This window comes from Eurytemora carolleeae, unplaced genomic scaffold, assembly GCF_000591075.1.
Source record: "Eurytemora carolleeae unplaced genomic scaffold, Eaff_2.0 scaffold1595, whole genome shotgun sequence".
NCBI classification, from domain to species: Eukaryota; Metazoa; Arthropoda; class Copepoda; order Calanoida; family Temoridae; genus Eurytemora; species Eurytemora carolleeae.
In genome coordinates, this window is record NW_019397491.1 from 20,530 (window position 1) to 35,385 (window position 14,856).

The following is a 14,856-nucleotide window of genomic DNA, read 5'->3' on the forward strand; positions in this document are numbered from 1 at the left end:
ATGTAAACCTAAATTGAACAATACTTATAAAGACCTATTATAAAAATAATATCAAGAGGGCCACTCATTAAAGACAGAAATTTTTTTTTATAAAAAAATGGACATTCTAATGCTTTTATAAAATTTTTTTATGTACTTTTCTAAAACGTATAAAATTGACAAAAATATTCCCATATAATACTTATATAACACTACTATATGATTATTCTATGTTTATTGTGATACCAGCCTTTCTGAAATGTCAATGTTAAAACTGATTTGTTATGATTAATGAACTATTTTTTCAGATCAATAAAATGCAATGAATAGTGCCGGGTGCTTAAGATCTGGGTTAGTTAACATTTTTGTAAACATTTATATTTATTTATTTATTGTGTGAGGATTTCCAAGCTTTGAAGAAAAATTTAAGGGACTAAATCCTCTCCCAAAAGCTTAAATTCAGAGGTAACTCCCCCCCCCCCCCAAAAAAAAAATAAAAAAAGAAAATCTAGCAAACCATATTAAACACTAGGCCCCCTTCGCGCCCCCATTCCCGTTAATAAGCTTTTAAATGCTGTTCTGAAAGTCTTGTCATTTTAAATCATTTTCAAACTTGCAGGAATTTTTTCGAATTTAGATGTTCCATAAACCTTCCCTGGGGTCATGTGAGGTCCCATACAAAATTTTGGTCCAATCGGGTCAGCCGTTTTGACATTTATCGGTTACATACAAACATCAGACAGACACACTGAAAGACTGACAGACAGACAGATATCAGGCTTAAGGATGAAGGGGAAGAGGAAAATTTCTCAATATATGTTCATTTATTCCAGGTTTGGCAACAATTTTTTACCAAATAAAGATTTCTGGACATTTTATTCACTTATAAACTCTGAACTAACATCGTGATTAAGGACATTGATAAAAAAAAACTGCTTTTTGGTACCAATTTTTAATTTTCTATAATTTTATTTTGAAATATAATGTTTTTTTTCGGTTCAAGGGATCCTGTATGGTGGGAGAATGAGTTAAGAATGGACACCTGCCTGGCCTGTAATGGATTCTACGGACCCTGCTTCGGGGAACCAGTTTGCGCAACATGCCACGCTTTCCTATATGCTTCAAGGGTGGAACAGGTACTTATCAATCAATCAATTAAATCTCATCATTTTAATCAATGAATTCTACTGGCCCTGCTCATTTTAGATTAAAATATGTTATTAATATTGATGCAACCGGCCTAGGACCGAATTGATAGAATTTGAGTAAGGACGCTGAATCTGTGATTCAAAATAGGTGGTTGAACAGTGTGCGCAAAATTCAACCCTGTCTGTACCAATCAATCAATCAACCTAACCTGATAATACAATTAATCAATACCACGGACTTTGATTTTGAGAGCTAGTGTGGGCAATATGCCACGCTTTCCCATATGCTTCAAGGGTTGAATAGATTTTATCAATCAATCAATCAAATCTCATCCCAGCAATCAAGGAATATAATGGACCTTGCATATTCTGGTAGGGTTGAAAAGGAATTTTAGGAAACAAATCCACAGGCTTTAACAGATAATATTTAAGGAAACAAACCCGCAGGCTCTAACCGAGAATATTTAAGGAAACGAACCCGCAGGCTCTAACCGAGAATATTTAAGGAAACGAACCCGCAGGTTCTAACAGATAATATTTAAGGAAACGAACCCGCAGGCTCTAACCGAGAATATTTAAGGAAACGAACCCGCAGGCTCTAACCGAGAATATTTAAGGAAACGAACCCGCAGGCTCTAACAGATAATATTTAAGGAAACGAACCCGCAGGCTCTAACCGAGGATCCAAATGATCTTAGTGATGACTGTGACAGTGGGAATGATGAACCGAGTGACTACTTTCCTCTTGATCGAGGCCCGAGTCTTCCAAATACACCTCAGGTATTTTATTTAACATGAAATGTATTCTGTCTAGGTTGAAATATATTCTTTCTATGTTGAAATGTATTCTGATTAGGTTGAAACATACTCTGTCTAGCTTAAAATATATTCTGTCTAGGTTGAAATATATTCTGTCTTTGTTAAAATAAATTCTGTCTAGGTTGAAATAAATTATGTCTAGGTTAAAATGCATTCTGTCTAGGTTGAAATCTATTCTGTCTAGGTTGAAATATATTCTGTCTAGGTTGAAATATATTCTGTCTAGGTTGATATGTATTCTGTCTAGGTTGAAATGTATTCTGTCTACGTTGAAATGTTTTCTGTCTAGGTTGAAATATATTCTGTCTAGGTCGAAATATTTTCTGTCTGTATTGAAATTTACTCTGTCTTTGTTGAAATAAATTCTGTCTAGGTTGAAATAAATTTTGTCTAGGTTAAAATGTATTCTGTCTAGGTTGAACTATATTCTGTCTAGGTTGAAATGGATCAAGATGAAAGAGATCCATCCCTGCAGGAGTCCCCTGAAGACCATGCATCCTGGAACCGAAGTTTCCGTGTAGAGACTCTAGGGGAGAGATTACAGATGTTGGTATCCACTGGACCTGCTGATATAGCTCCTCCAGGACTAGTTGACAGGGTTCCACCAGAGGTAATAGGTTCAGGGATATTTTTAAAGAATTGGGCTGGTTTGAGTCACAAGTACTTGTCACGCAAAAAATACATGCAAAAATATCAATTCCTTACAAAAGGAAAATATAATGTTTTTAAGGGGGGGGAGGGATGGTGATGATTTTAAAGAAAGTAGGAGGAGATTTATAGGTAATTCTTATGGGTTGTATCTAAACAAACATTACACCCCCCCCCCCCCCCCACACACACATACACACTCTTTGAAAATGATTGTTTTAGGCGCGGAGTGGTAAATTTAGCTTTTAGAGTTTTCTTTGCTAAAACAGGGAAAAGTAATGAAATTCGGTGGAAAAGTGTAAATAAGGAGGAAAAAACTTTATATTTCCATTACCCCCCCCCCCCCTTCACCCACACCCTACACATCAAAAATCATTTCCTGGGGGGGGGGGATTAATTCTTAAAATGAAACACCCAAGTCTTTCTACAGAATGATAACTTATTGGTTATTGTTGTATTTCTACATATAAATTCTTCTCTTGCAGGTTTTATTAGAAATTTTCTCCTTCCTTGACGATATATCCCTTCTATCCGCTGGTAATGTTTGTCGCAGATGGAGACAAGTTCTAACTTCAAACTATCATTCAGAGAGATGGCTGAGATCTGTACAAAGGTATAGATAACATTTATCTTCATTCAGATAGATGGCTGAGATTTGTACAAAGGTATAGTTAACATTTAGTTATCATTCAGAGAGATGGCTGAGATCTGTACAAAGGTATAGTTAACATTTAACTACCATTCAGAGAGATGGCTGAGATCTGTACTAAGGTATAGTTAACATTTAACTATCATTCAGAGAGATGGCTGAGATTTGTATAAAGGTATAGTTAACATTTAACTGTCATTTAGAGAGATGGCTGAGATCTGTACTAAGGTATAGTTAACATTTAACTATCATTCAGAGAGATGGCTGAGATCTGTAAAAATGTAGGGCTGGGCAATCGGCATGCTATTGCATTTATCCAAGGAGTAAGGAATAGGAGGGAGATAAAAGGTTCGCCCTACCATATGATTATACAATATACATGCTTTTCAGACGGTACTCCATTTGTATAAGAAATATTCAGAATAGGTTATTGTATTCGCGGTAATTGTACATCAGACAAATATTTCTTATTCAAATGAAGTACCGTCTGCAAAGCATATATAATCATATGGTAATCTCCTTTCTATTCTTTACTCCCTGCATTAATCCCTTTGTTTTATAATAAAACTGAAAGGGTTTAATTTACTTAATCACTTACTTTCTTACCAATTCTCCAAAATATATACTCTCACTCAGGGTTTATTTTTTTCCGTAATTTTTTTAACGAATTGAAGAACGAAGATTGTTACCAGAATTTCCTGTTTCCTAACGAACGTTAGCGTTGAAGAAATTTTGTCTATACACTCAAATAGGAACGGAAAATTTGAAATGATGAAGATAAATTGTGTAAAAAAACATTTTTTCATTTTAATTTAAAAAAGAAATTTTTTTTAAGAAGATGGCCGTTGTCAACATTTATGGTCCATATAATAGACTAGTTTTATTGTATACTCTCTTATGAAATTTTTTAAAGGAGATGGCCGTTGTTTACCCCTATGGTCCGTGTAAAGGATTGGTTCAGTGTGTTCTCTACTCTTGTAAAAAGCAGTTTTTGTTTAACATGTATTTATCAGGTAAAAAAACTATAAAATTATTTAAGCATTTATTTGTTTATTTACGGAAGCACTTTTGTTATTGGTGTTGTTCAGGTTTAAGAAGGAAAATATACGACTTTGATGGAATTTTAATATTTTTGATTCTTAGTATCATTTAATCCAGTTATTTGGCCCCCCCCGCACCCCATCATTTGACGATATCAGACAACATTCGTTTGCAATCCATCCAAGAAAACTTTTGCTTGGGGTATAACCGTCATAACCCATAACCCACAACCGTCAGGAAATTTTCAAAACTTTCGTTTATTCTTGTTTGTGTTTGTGCGCACTTTTTAGCTTGCTTTAAACCATTGAAAGATAAGGAATACGAAACGATTTAGAAAATAAGACTTTTATGATGTCTGAGTCAGTTAAGTATGTGGGATGTAAGAGGAGGAGATATAAGAGCTCATTGAAAATCCGAAATTTTCTGAAATTTTTGCTTGATTTATTGAAAGATGAGGAAGACGCAACATTTTATAAAATAAGACTTGTTTCTTTATAGATGTCTGAGTCAGTTAACTATGAGGGTTATAGGAGTGCTATAAGATCTAAGAGGTTGATGCATGATCTGTCCGGATTGAGTAAAGATGCTCTAGAAGGAGTTATGGCTCAACCTTTAGACTCATCACTTTACCATTGGCAGGTAATCAATCAATCAATCAATCAAGTTGATTAATTATAAATGATTGAAGTTTTAAATCACTCAACAAATTTTGACAGGAAATCAACCAATGTAAAATCATCAAACCATTCATAAAAAAATTCATTTTATAATTTCAAATCAATAAACAAAAGCATACAAGTTGAATGAATCAATTATTCACGGAATCAATTAAACACAAAATTATTAATTTATCTATCAAATAAGTAAATAATTCATTAATCATCTAACTAATTAAGTAATATCACAATCAACCATAGATTTAATCAACCAAAATATGGAATAATCAATCAATCAACTAATATTATCAAATAATTAGTCAATTTTTATTTACATTATTTGATTTGATCAATCTTCGAGTCCCAATCTGGCATTAACTCATAACATCTCTCAAGGTTCTTTTCTAGGCCAGCATTAGAGGCCCTGTAGGAAGTCCTTATGAGGGTGGTTTATTCTACTTATACATGAAAGTTCCCTTTCTGTACCCTTTCGATCCCCCTGAGGTTAGGTTCCTCACCAAAATCTTCCACCCCAACGTGAGCAGGCACGGAGATATCGGGATAGATTCTATTGAGAAATCTATCTGGGTTTCAGCTTTAACATTGTCCAAGGTGAATTTCTACGATTACTTCTAGAAAATGTCGATTTTTCTTTTAATATATGTAGTGAGCCCCCCNCCCCCCCATGAATAAAATATGCTTTACCCCCATCAAAGAAAATCATGATAAAATCTGATTTTGAAAGTGAAGATTTAATAACATAAATTGCAATTTGGACAAATGAATATACGTACATTTTAACATGAACGGTTTCTTGGACTTTTTTATCATTTTAAAAAGAGCAATATGAAACACATTTTTTGGGGGTAAATATCTTTTGTTGCTTTTTCGGGAAAAAATTAAATTTTGGACATCAAATTGCAAGTTTTAACCTCTTGATACTTTTTATCCAAAAATTAATTCCGCTAAGAATTATTTATTTTTTCCAATTCCGGAAAATAACTTAAGATAAGAGAAAATGCCGAAATTCCAATTGGAAGGTTTTTTACATGTTTCAAGCCGTCAAGGGAACTTTAGTGAATCAAGGCATTTAAAAATTACATTGATTTTAAAATTATTATTTGTGTAGGTTCTTCTTTCAATCCAGTCTCTGCTAACGGACCCATTCTGTGAGGTGTGTATGGAACAGGATATTGGTGATTTATATAGGCAAGACAAGAAGACCTTCGAATCCGTTGCCAGGTAGGGTAGAAAATCTGGGAAATATTGATCATCAGAAAATCCACAAGAATACACTCAATATAACTAAACCAGTTGCTTGATGTATAGTAAGGTATATGTATTTTTTTAGGAGTTGGACTTGGAAATTTGCTATGCAAGATGTTCTACCAATTTCTGTTCTTCCTGGAGCAGTGGAACAGCATACAGAGGGGGATTCTACACTATAATCCGTTCCTGAATCCTTCTGGAGCAGTGGAACAGAATACAGAGTAGGATCCTGCACTATAATCGTTTACTTATCCTTGCTTGAGCAGCGGTCTAATGAATACTGTTGAACAGAATATTAATAGACCTCTACTAATCCCTGCTGGAGCAGTGGTCTATTGAATACTGTTGAACAGAATATTAATAGACCTCTACTAATCCCTGCTGGAGCAGTGGTCTATTGAATACTTTTGAACAGAATATTGATAGACCTTTACTAATCCCTGCTGGAGCAGTGGTCTATTGAATACTATTGAACAGAATATTAATAGACCTCATGTTAAACCACCATATAAATTTTGATCCGACTTGTTATATCTACAACGCCATTTCTAAAACCTTGACAAGGTCGAAATTTCCCAAAACATCGAATTGGAAAATATTCTCCAAAAATTTGGAAAAATTTAGCATTGTGATAAAATACCATCAGACAGTATTTTCAAATTGATATCTCAAATATTACTCTGCCGGCTAAAAAATTAAATGTTTAAAATTTCAAAATCTCAGATATTACTCAGTGGATGTAAATGTTAAAAATTAAAGATTTATGAAAAATGTAAAATTTCAGATACCCCACAATGTAACCTAGACTTAACACCAAAAAAAAACAAGACTATGAAGTTTAAAGTGAACCCCCGCCTTGTTCCCATCAAAACTCATTTCTTTCTCAATTTTGCCGGTCTCTCTCCCATCCTTCCCTTTCTTCCTGTCTTCGCTAAGCAGATAGGATTCGATGAGGTGAATATTGTTAAATAGCCTAGAATATGAAATGTTATTGGACAAAAGTTTTATTAATAGTTCAAGCTAAAGAATGCTGTGTATGTTACTAATTTATATCAAATTCATATCAGAAAATGTAAACTGAGGATTTATCTGTAAGATATAAACCTTCTTATCTGCAAATTGTAATGTATACTTTTTAGGTATCTGTTGGTATTGTGTTTGCTATTCTGCCCTTCAGTGGAATGCTTGCTAAACCTATAGCGGGCTGGATAGGAATACAAATATAAACAACTGTATATTTTAAAGTTTTTGCTAGGTTATTTTGTGTTAAAGCTCTTGCAAATTAATTAAATTTTTTGCTTGCTTTGACTATTGTAACTCAAATGCTAAAATTTTATAAATAATGTATATTCTTACACGCTCCAAGCATTAAAGAATGGAAATTATTTCACAGATGAAGAATATTCATTCTTACATGCTCCTTATATTAATCTTTTCAACATCGATCAAAATTGGTATAACTTAATTATTTTGTACAAACAACATGCACACTCACCTTTTTCTTTTATATTAATACATGCAAACTTACCTTTTTATACTTCATAACTTCTTGCTCACTTTCCTTTTTTATATTAAAACATGCAAACTTACCTTTTCATTTTTAGAAGTATCGAAATACCTTAATTCAGAAATTTCCATTCAAATCTTGACCTAGCTTAGTCCTTACATAAGAGTGGAATTTGTGTTTAATTAACATATCTTATTAAGAATGATTCAGAGGACGTTCAAATTTTCTGACCTTTCCTAAAAAAATTATAGACAATGCTTAAATCCTTATAATAGGCATTTTCATCAAACTGACTAAGTCTCAGAGCATACGGCCCGAATGCCTACTTTATTCAAACAATTTTTTAGTTTTCCTTTATTGCAAACCAAATTTTGTAAGATTTTACGAATCTCTGCATATGTGTACTAATATGGTCAAAATGGAAAGGTTATCATGTTTTTCACAATTTCAATCAACTGCTTTTTCACTTGATACCTGGATACTGAACAAAAAGAGCTTTTCCAAAATTCTACATTCAGTTGTAATATTTGGACAAAATAGACCCAATTAAGAGGTGATGGGGGTCGATTTGCCCCCCACCTCCAGCTAAAACTGGTTTTGAACTACCTCAGCAGTCACCATATCTCGTATAGCTTGAGTTGAAGGGAAACCACAATCAGGCCTGCGGCGGCCTTCTTTAAAGAATACATCAATATTATTTCATCTTGTTTAAGAATTTCCATTATTACAGTTTTTTCCTCATAAGATTATCATATTTTGTGAAGGCCAAAATCGATACTCACAATTTAACCTCAATTTGAAGAAATGGAACTCACTCTAGATTATTTTTTTAAAAATCTGATAAATATTTGTGTGTTGTGTCAGCTGACAGGTTTGGTCTAGAGAAGATTGTTTTTATGGTTTCCATTCTTCTTTCTGGGGTATTCTATTCTGCCCTACTACTCTTAGGAGATATTCAAGCTGACACCACCAGTACTCTTCAGGTAAATTAATATCTGTTGTATTTGGAGTTTTCTATTCCGCTCTATTCCTTCTAAAAGATATACCACAAGTACCCTCCATGCTAATATGGGTTGTACCTGTAGTATTATATTCAGCTCTACAACTCCTTGGAGATACATGTAAGCTGGTACCACTAATACCCTTCAGGACACAACATGAGTTGTTTCGAGAGTATTCTATTCCTCTTTACTCTTCCTGGGTGATCATAATATACAAGGTGATACCACGTTCACCTTCCAAGGACACTTAATGCCTTTGCTCAAACAAGATTATTAACTAAGTGTGAATTTTGACTTACTTATCCCATTAAGGAATTATTATATCGTTCAGTGCTTAAACATATTAATATTGTTTCTAGTGCTCAAGTCCCTTCTCTATCCTAAAAGTATGCCGGGGAGAGGAAGCAACTATGAATCTAGTCAATCATCAGCTCAGTAACAGGTATCTTCAGTAGGGTAATTATTGTTCTTTGTAATATTTCACATTAATTAATTAATAAATGGTCATTGCTGTGGAGTTGGGGTGTTCCAGTCCACAGTCAATTTTGCACATGAGCATCAATAAGACATTTAAAACATGTCAGGGATTGTCTGTAAGATCGATTATGCATATCCTTTAGTTGGATTGAGGCCTGTAAGTCATCCCAAATGTTGGAACTTATGACTGAATTATTGAAAATTACATGTATTTAACTTAAACCTAAGCTATGATATGAAGCTGTCTATAATAGAAAACTATATTTAGTTGTCCTGAGCACTGTGAGCTTAAGTGTAGTATAACTGACGAATCTGTGATGAAAACAATCTGTGAAGCAGCTCAGTATAGTTTTAAAGGAACTTACACATCTCTTTCAAATAGCCTGCTTCTTATTTAAGCTAAAGAGATATTTTCTTGAGAATGAGATGATATTCAAATCTAACACATTATTGAAGAATTTATTTCAATTTAGCCCTTACTTTCAACCTCATGTATTAGACCTTACATACTTCCATGTGATTGTAGAGTGAAAAATTGATATGAATTTGACAAATGAATTAGATGCAAAGTATGATAGGCTGCTATAATGACACTACTCCCCTTGATCTGACCGATCCAGTGCTCACAATCTTCTCTAATGTAACACATCATGATACACAGCCAGATCCTAAGTGCTTACTTCTTCCAATAGATTCAATAGGTAGTTATCATTAATCTTGCTCAACATTTTTACAAGACGGATGTTTCAAACTCATAAATTTCCCCTTCTCTAAACCTCCATTGTTTTATATTTAACATTTGATGTTCATTGTTATTCCTTCTGAATTAGTGAGTAAACCATTTATGTATATTTAAAATAAAGCTTCAATAGTTATAACAATGATTATGATATCAAAGTGTTCATTTTTATCGAATTATTTGTATCACTTACTACTTAATTATTTTAATTAATGCTCATGTCTTTGTGGGGAACTTGTCATATCTTTGAGTATTTTCCTTGTTTTGAACTAAATGAAGATTGGAATAATTGCTATAAAAAAACAACAATTTTTATGTATACTGTATAGTTATTGGTGACCTCCATCTTGATTCCATGATATGCTCAGACAAAACAGAGATAACCTGTTTAACAACATGTTACAGGTCAGCTTTCTATAATGATATCTTAAAACTAAAACTAATCACGATTCTATATGGGATCCTGAAAAGTGTATAGAATTTAACTAATCAGTGTCGCGTAGCAGAAGCCGGGAGATTTGAAATTTTACACACCATTTAAGAGTGACATACAGAAACGGGAGGGACTCTCTAATTTTGAAAACCCGGTTTTAGATTTTTCTGTACTTTATCCAGAAAAGAGTGGATTAAGTAAGAAAAGTTGTGATTAATTAAAGGTATCCCATTCTAAAGTTCCCAGCTCTGGTAATAAATAATAAAATGAGCACATAAAAGTTAGTTTCTATAATTATAATTGCTTAATTATTCAGTGAACATCTGAAGAGATATGTGAGACAGGATTCAGTTTTTAGTTCTCATACCTTCTGGTTCTTCACCATCTTTAACATCATAGCCTACTCAGCTTTTAGGTCAGTTCTAAACTGATTAAGCATTCATATTATTATTATTATTTTTATTAACATTAAATAGTGATATGCAATAGCTTGGTTCATTTTGGTTTGTTTTTGATGTTCTTGGACTTTTTAAATGCACCCTGTGAATCAACATTTTAAATTATTATTCTGTAACTTTAATTTTATTAAACTTTGCAATATTTTTATACTAAAAGAAAAATAAAGGAAAAACTAAGCAAGCATTATCGTTTTTGCATTTTTTTTCAGTGGAAGAAAAGCAAATGTATAGAAAAAAAATATTTTTTTTTCTGTAAAATGTCTTAGATTTTGTGGAACATCTGAAAAGTCCAAAGTGCATTTTTCTTAAATCCTTACAACAAATCTCTGCTTCAAATGTCTTTTTAAGTTGTCTGATGATGTAAATTATTCAGAGCAGATCTTTCAACAATAAAGGAAGTTATGGTCAACAAATGTCTTGAACATCACAAATAATTCTTTTAATCACCTTCTGAATTTTGTTGTTTTAGTGTCACAACCAGCATGGGAGATGCACTGTGTTTTAATCTGTTAGGTAAATAATTAAAATAAGCGCATCCCTGCAAATTTTACTGAAATTCCCTTTTCAAAAAAAGTTCTTTAACTTTAAAAATGTCAAAACTTAATAAAGAAAATTTTTAAAGAGGGTAAGCATGAAGAGTATGGAGTACAGCGTGTGTTTGGATCTATAGGGTGGGGTCTATTTACTATTCTTGGAGGTTATCTGATAGATTCATACTCTCAACATCTAAATGGAGTTAAGGTGATACATTTTATACTCAAATCAGAAGGATTAAATTCAGCAAGATCAGTCAAGGAAGGAAGGATACATTTTATACTTAAATCAGAAGGATTAAATTCAGCAAGATCAGTCAAGGAAGGAAGGATACATTTTATACTTAAATCAGAAGGATTAAATTCAGCAAGATCAGTCAAGGAAGGAAGGATACATTTTATACTTAAATCAGAAGGATTAAATTCAGCAAGATAAATCAAGGAAGGAAGGATACAATTTATTTTCTTAAATACTAGGATTACTCTCCGGCTCTATATCTGATGTCAGGTCTCCTAGTTCTTGATCTCATTTGTTCCTGGAAAATGCAAATAAAGCCGCCAGTCAAATCTATCAGGTTGGATCATTACAAAGAACAGATAAGGTATCATCTGTCAAATCTATCAGGTTGGATCATTACAAAGAATAGATAAGGTATCATCTGTCAAATCTATCAGGTTGGATCATTACAAAGAACAGATAAGGTATCATCTGTCAAATCTATCAGGTTGGATCATTACAAAGAACAGATAAGGTATCATCTGTCAAATCTTTCAGGTTGGATCATTACAAAGAACAGTTAAAGTATCATCTGCTTGAGATACTGTTAAAAAAAGCTTAATTTCATCATTTATCATAAATATTAAAAACTTCTGGGTTTTATTGAAATTTCCCTCCCTCATCTCTGCTGTCATATCTTATGTCTCTTTGCTATATGGGGTCCAATGAATTAAATATTTTAGTGTCTATATTTAAATGGGTTTTGGGGGAATGTATTTAATAAGGTAAAAACGCCATAATACTTTTGATAAAGAGGTAGAATAGTCCAAACTTTTAATTTTTGGTCCCTCCTTTTCAAACCTTCATCCCTTATCTTGATGATCATAATTAACAAAATGCTATTTATCCTTCAGTGGCGGATCAGATATGATGCGGTTGTTGGCCAGTCCCCGTGTTGTATTGTTTGTGATCTGGTGTACTGTAGTTGGAATATTTACCTCCCTGGTATGGCAGTGGTTACCTTGGTATCTTGCTGATCTAGCAGACACTAGATCAGAGGAAGAGGTATTTAATTGTCATCTCATTTAAGCAAATAAGTACGACACATGATTTCCTTAAAGTCCTGAGTGTCATACGTCCTTAATCAAAGAATGATTTTAGAGCTGTTTAAGTACAGATCATGGGGCCACATGGTTAACTCTTCTTCTTAGTCTCAACATGGGAATTCAATGCTTTGTTGGAGAAGTCCCAATGTTCTTTCTATCAGGTACTAAACTGTTAATCAGGCTGAGGCAAGTACCAGTAGGCATGCTTGAACTAGTAGGCGGTCTTTGTTTTTCCAACTTAGCAAGAAAGTGTTAAGTCTCTTATACTCATTTTTTAACAAGATAAAACTTTTATTTTGAAGGATGGATTTTGAAAACTTTGGGACATATTCATACAATGACACTGGTTCTAGGAGCTTTTGGCCTGAGGCAAGTAAATAATTAAAAAATATATTAAAAAATTTACATTTCTGTCTTAAAGATTTGTATGCTGTTATATTTAAATGGCGTTTGCTAAAAGTTTTGGCAATCAAAATAAAAAATTACATTCTAGTTTAAAGGTTTGGAGTGTGGGTAGAAGTCAGAATGTCATACCAAATATATAATAAGTAAAGATGCTATGAAAACTGATCTAGAAGAAACCGATCTAAAGTGTATCCAACCTAATTATCGTGTGGTTTAAAAAAAGCATCGAGAAATTTAACTCTCCAGTCTAAATGCGTGCTTAATGTTTATGAACTCAAATCGACTCTTATAATTACGTCTAACCCCAATCCATCTACCCAGATTCTATTCTAACCTTTTTAAAGATCTAATACAATTCTAGGTCGAAAAAACCTTATACCTAATAGAATGATATTGTCAGGTTACTGTTTTATTCCTTCCTGACCAATCCCTGGCATTCTCTACTGATAGAAGTTCTCAATGGAATAACGTTTGGAATTTTTTATGCGACTATGACATCATACGCTCACATAATTGCGCCCCCAGGTATGTTAAAACCCATCTGTCTCTGACACTTTTGATGCTAACAAAAAAACAACTCTCCAGTTTTTCCCAACAGAATTCTGCAAAAATTGTTCATCAAATTAGATAATGTTCCCCTGCAGTTTATATTAACAATATCTGTATTCTTATGTTTTTATAATATTTGTTAATCAATTAAAAAATGTTTTAGGTATGGGTTCAACCATGCAGGGCATCGTAGGAGGGGCATTTGAAGGAGCAGGTGTTGCAATTGGTTCTTTAGCTGGAGGTGCCGTTTACAAAATGGAGGTAAAAATGTATTCAAATTGTGGTAAATATCACATGATGACAGCTATTGAAGGCAGGAATCATTCGTCCAATTGATTTCTTCACTCTATTGACCACATTTTAAATCATAAAGAAATATTAGGACCAGAGATAGGTTTGACATCGGGAAGAAAAAATGGACAAAATAAAAATCATATTTTACCCAGAAATTGACGGATTTCTTAACATTGTGCCTATTCTAGGGCGGGGGAGCTTTTATGTTCCGATGTTTTGGATTATTCTCCCTCACTTGTTGCCTTGCTCATGCCCTTCTTCAGATTCTACTTCGTAACCTCTATCCTCAGCTCCCGGATACAGACGGACTAGGACTAGGAGTTCAGTTCACGGAGATCAACTCTAGAGAGGATGATCCTAAACCTATATTCAAAGGAAACTTCAACATAAAATCTATATTTTGTTTTGTAGCGCAAAGTAGAGGAAAGGTACAGGGTTCTAATCACCTATGTATGAGACTGTAAAGAAAGACCACCTGAAAATCTTATTTGTAAACATCAGGCTGAAAACCAGGGGCATGTGCCATTTTCAAGGTCTAGGATAGAACCAAGAATACCAATACCTTAGATCCACAGGTATTCAAACTATTAACATTAAGATGGGCATACATCTTTCACCAGCGCACCTCGTTTATACACTAGAGTCTTGCTTAATCTTATTTATTTAGTCTATAGATACAGGAACAAGAGCTCTAAGCCGTGAAACTGAAAAAACACAAAATCAGTCAAGGTTAGATTATTTATATTATAAATATTAAATGAATCGTAAAATAATAAACATGTAAAGTTTGCTAATAAAATTTGCTCCAGGTGTGTAATGTGAATATTTCATGACATATTAATGTGATTTAAAAATGCACTTACAAAGTTGATTAGGCCGGAGGTTAATAGCTCTTTAGATCTTAGCCAACATATCTCGTACACAACTA

The 14,856-nt window shown here is 33.4% G+C and overlaps 2 protein-coding genes across 4 annotated transcripts in view; both read left to right on the forward strand.

Moving 5' to 3' along the window:
* The first annotated feature begins 246 nt into the window (after positions 1–246).
* LOC111714569 (uncharacterized) lies at positions 247–6,618 on the forward strand. Its single transcript, XM_023489706.1, has 10 exons — positions 247–330; positions 983–1,115; positions 1,782–1,907; positions 2,383–2,556; positions 3,080–3,207; positions 4,157–4,256; positions 4,783–4,923; positions 5,349–5,552; positions 6,070–6,182; positions 6,292–6,618. The coding sequence occupies exons 1-10, from the start codon at positions 302–304 to the stop codon at positions 6,386–6,388; spliced, it is 1,245 nt and encodes a 414-aa protein (XP_023345474.1). The 5' UTR covers positions 247–301; the 3' UTR covers positions 6,389–6,618.
* Positions 6,619–6,715: 97 nt separating this feature from the next.
* Positions 6,716–14,856, forward strand: part of LOC111714567 (major facilitator superfamily domain-containing protein 6) — a 10,294-nt gene continuing 2,153 nt past the window's right edge. For all 3 annotated transcript variants that reach the window (XR_002768007.1, XR_002768008.1, XM_023489703.1), the window contains exons 1-17: positions 6,716–7,163; positions 7,349–7,421; positions 8,581–8,699; positions 9,077–9,159; positions 9,463–9,551; positions 9,773–9,895; positions 10,263–10,338; positions 10,683–10,781; positions 11,294–11,337; positions 11,447–11,565; positions 11,835–11,932; positions 12,489–12,639; positions 12,736–12,841; positions 12,983–13,049; positions 13,486–13,610; positions 13,798–13,895; positions 14,117–14,303. Coding sequence is in view for 1 of the 3 variants with exons in the window: in XM_023489703.1 (XP_023345471.1) it covers positions 7,041–7,163; positions 7,349–7,421; positions 8,581–8,699; positions 9,077–9,159; positions 9,463–9,551; positions 9,773–9,895; positions 10,263–10,338; positions 10,683–10,781; positions 11,294–11,337; positions 11,447–11,565; positions 11,835–11,932; positions 12,489–12,639; positions 12,736–12,841; positions 12,983–13,049; positions 13,486–13,610; positions 13,798–13,895; positions 14,117–14,303 (1,780 nt within the window). In the remaining 2 variants the exon portion in view is untranslated. The remainder of the gene's footprint in view (positions 7,164–7,348; positions 7,422–8,580; positions 8,700–9,076; positions 9,160–9,462; positions 9,552–9,772; positions 9,896–10,262; positions 10,339–10,682; positions 10,782–11,293; positions 11,338–11,446; positions 11,566–11,834; positions 11,933–12,488; positions 12,640–12,735; positions 12,842–12,982; positions 13,050–13,485; positions 13,611–13,797; positions 13,896–14,116; positions 14,304–14,856) is intronic.

Coding starts and splice junctions, on each gene's coding strand:
- LOC111714569 (XM_023489706.1), top strand. CDS start 302: ATGAATAGTGCCGGGTGCTTAAGATCTGG. Junction 1,116..1,781: donor ATGCTTCAAGGGTGGAACAG/GTACTTATCAAT, acceptor ATAATATTTAAG/GAAACGAACCCGCAGGCTCT. Junction 4,257..4,782: donor GTTTAACATGTATTTATCAG/GTAAAAAAACTA, acceptor GTTTCTTTATAG/ATGTCTGAGTCAGTTAACTA.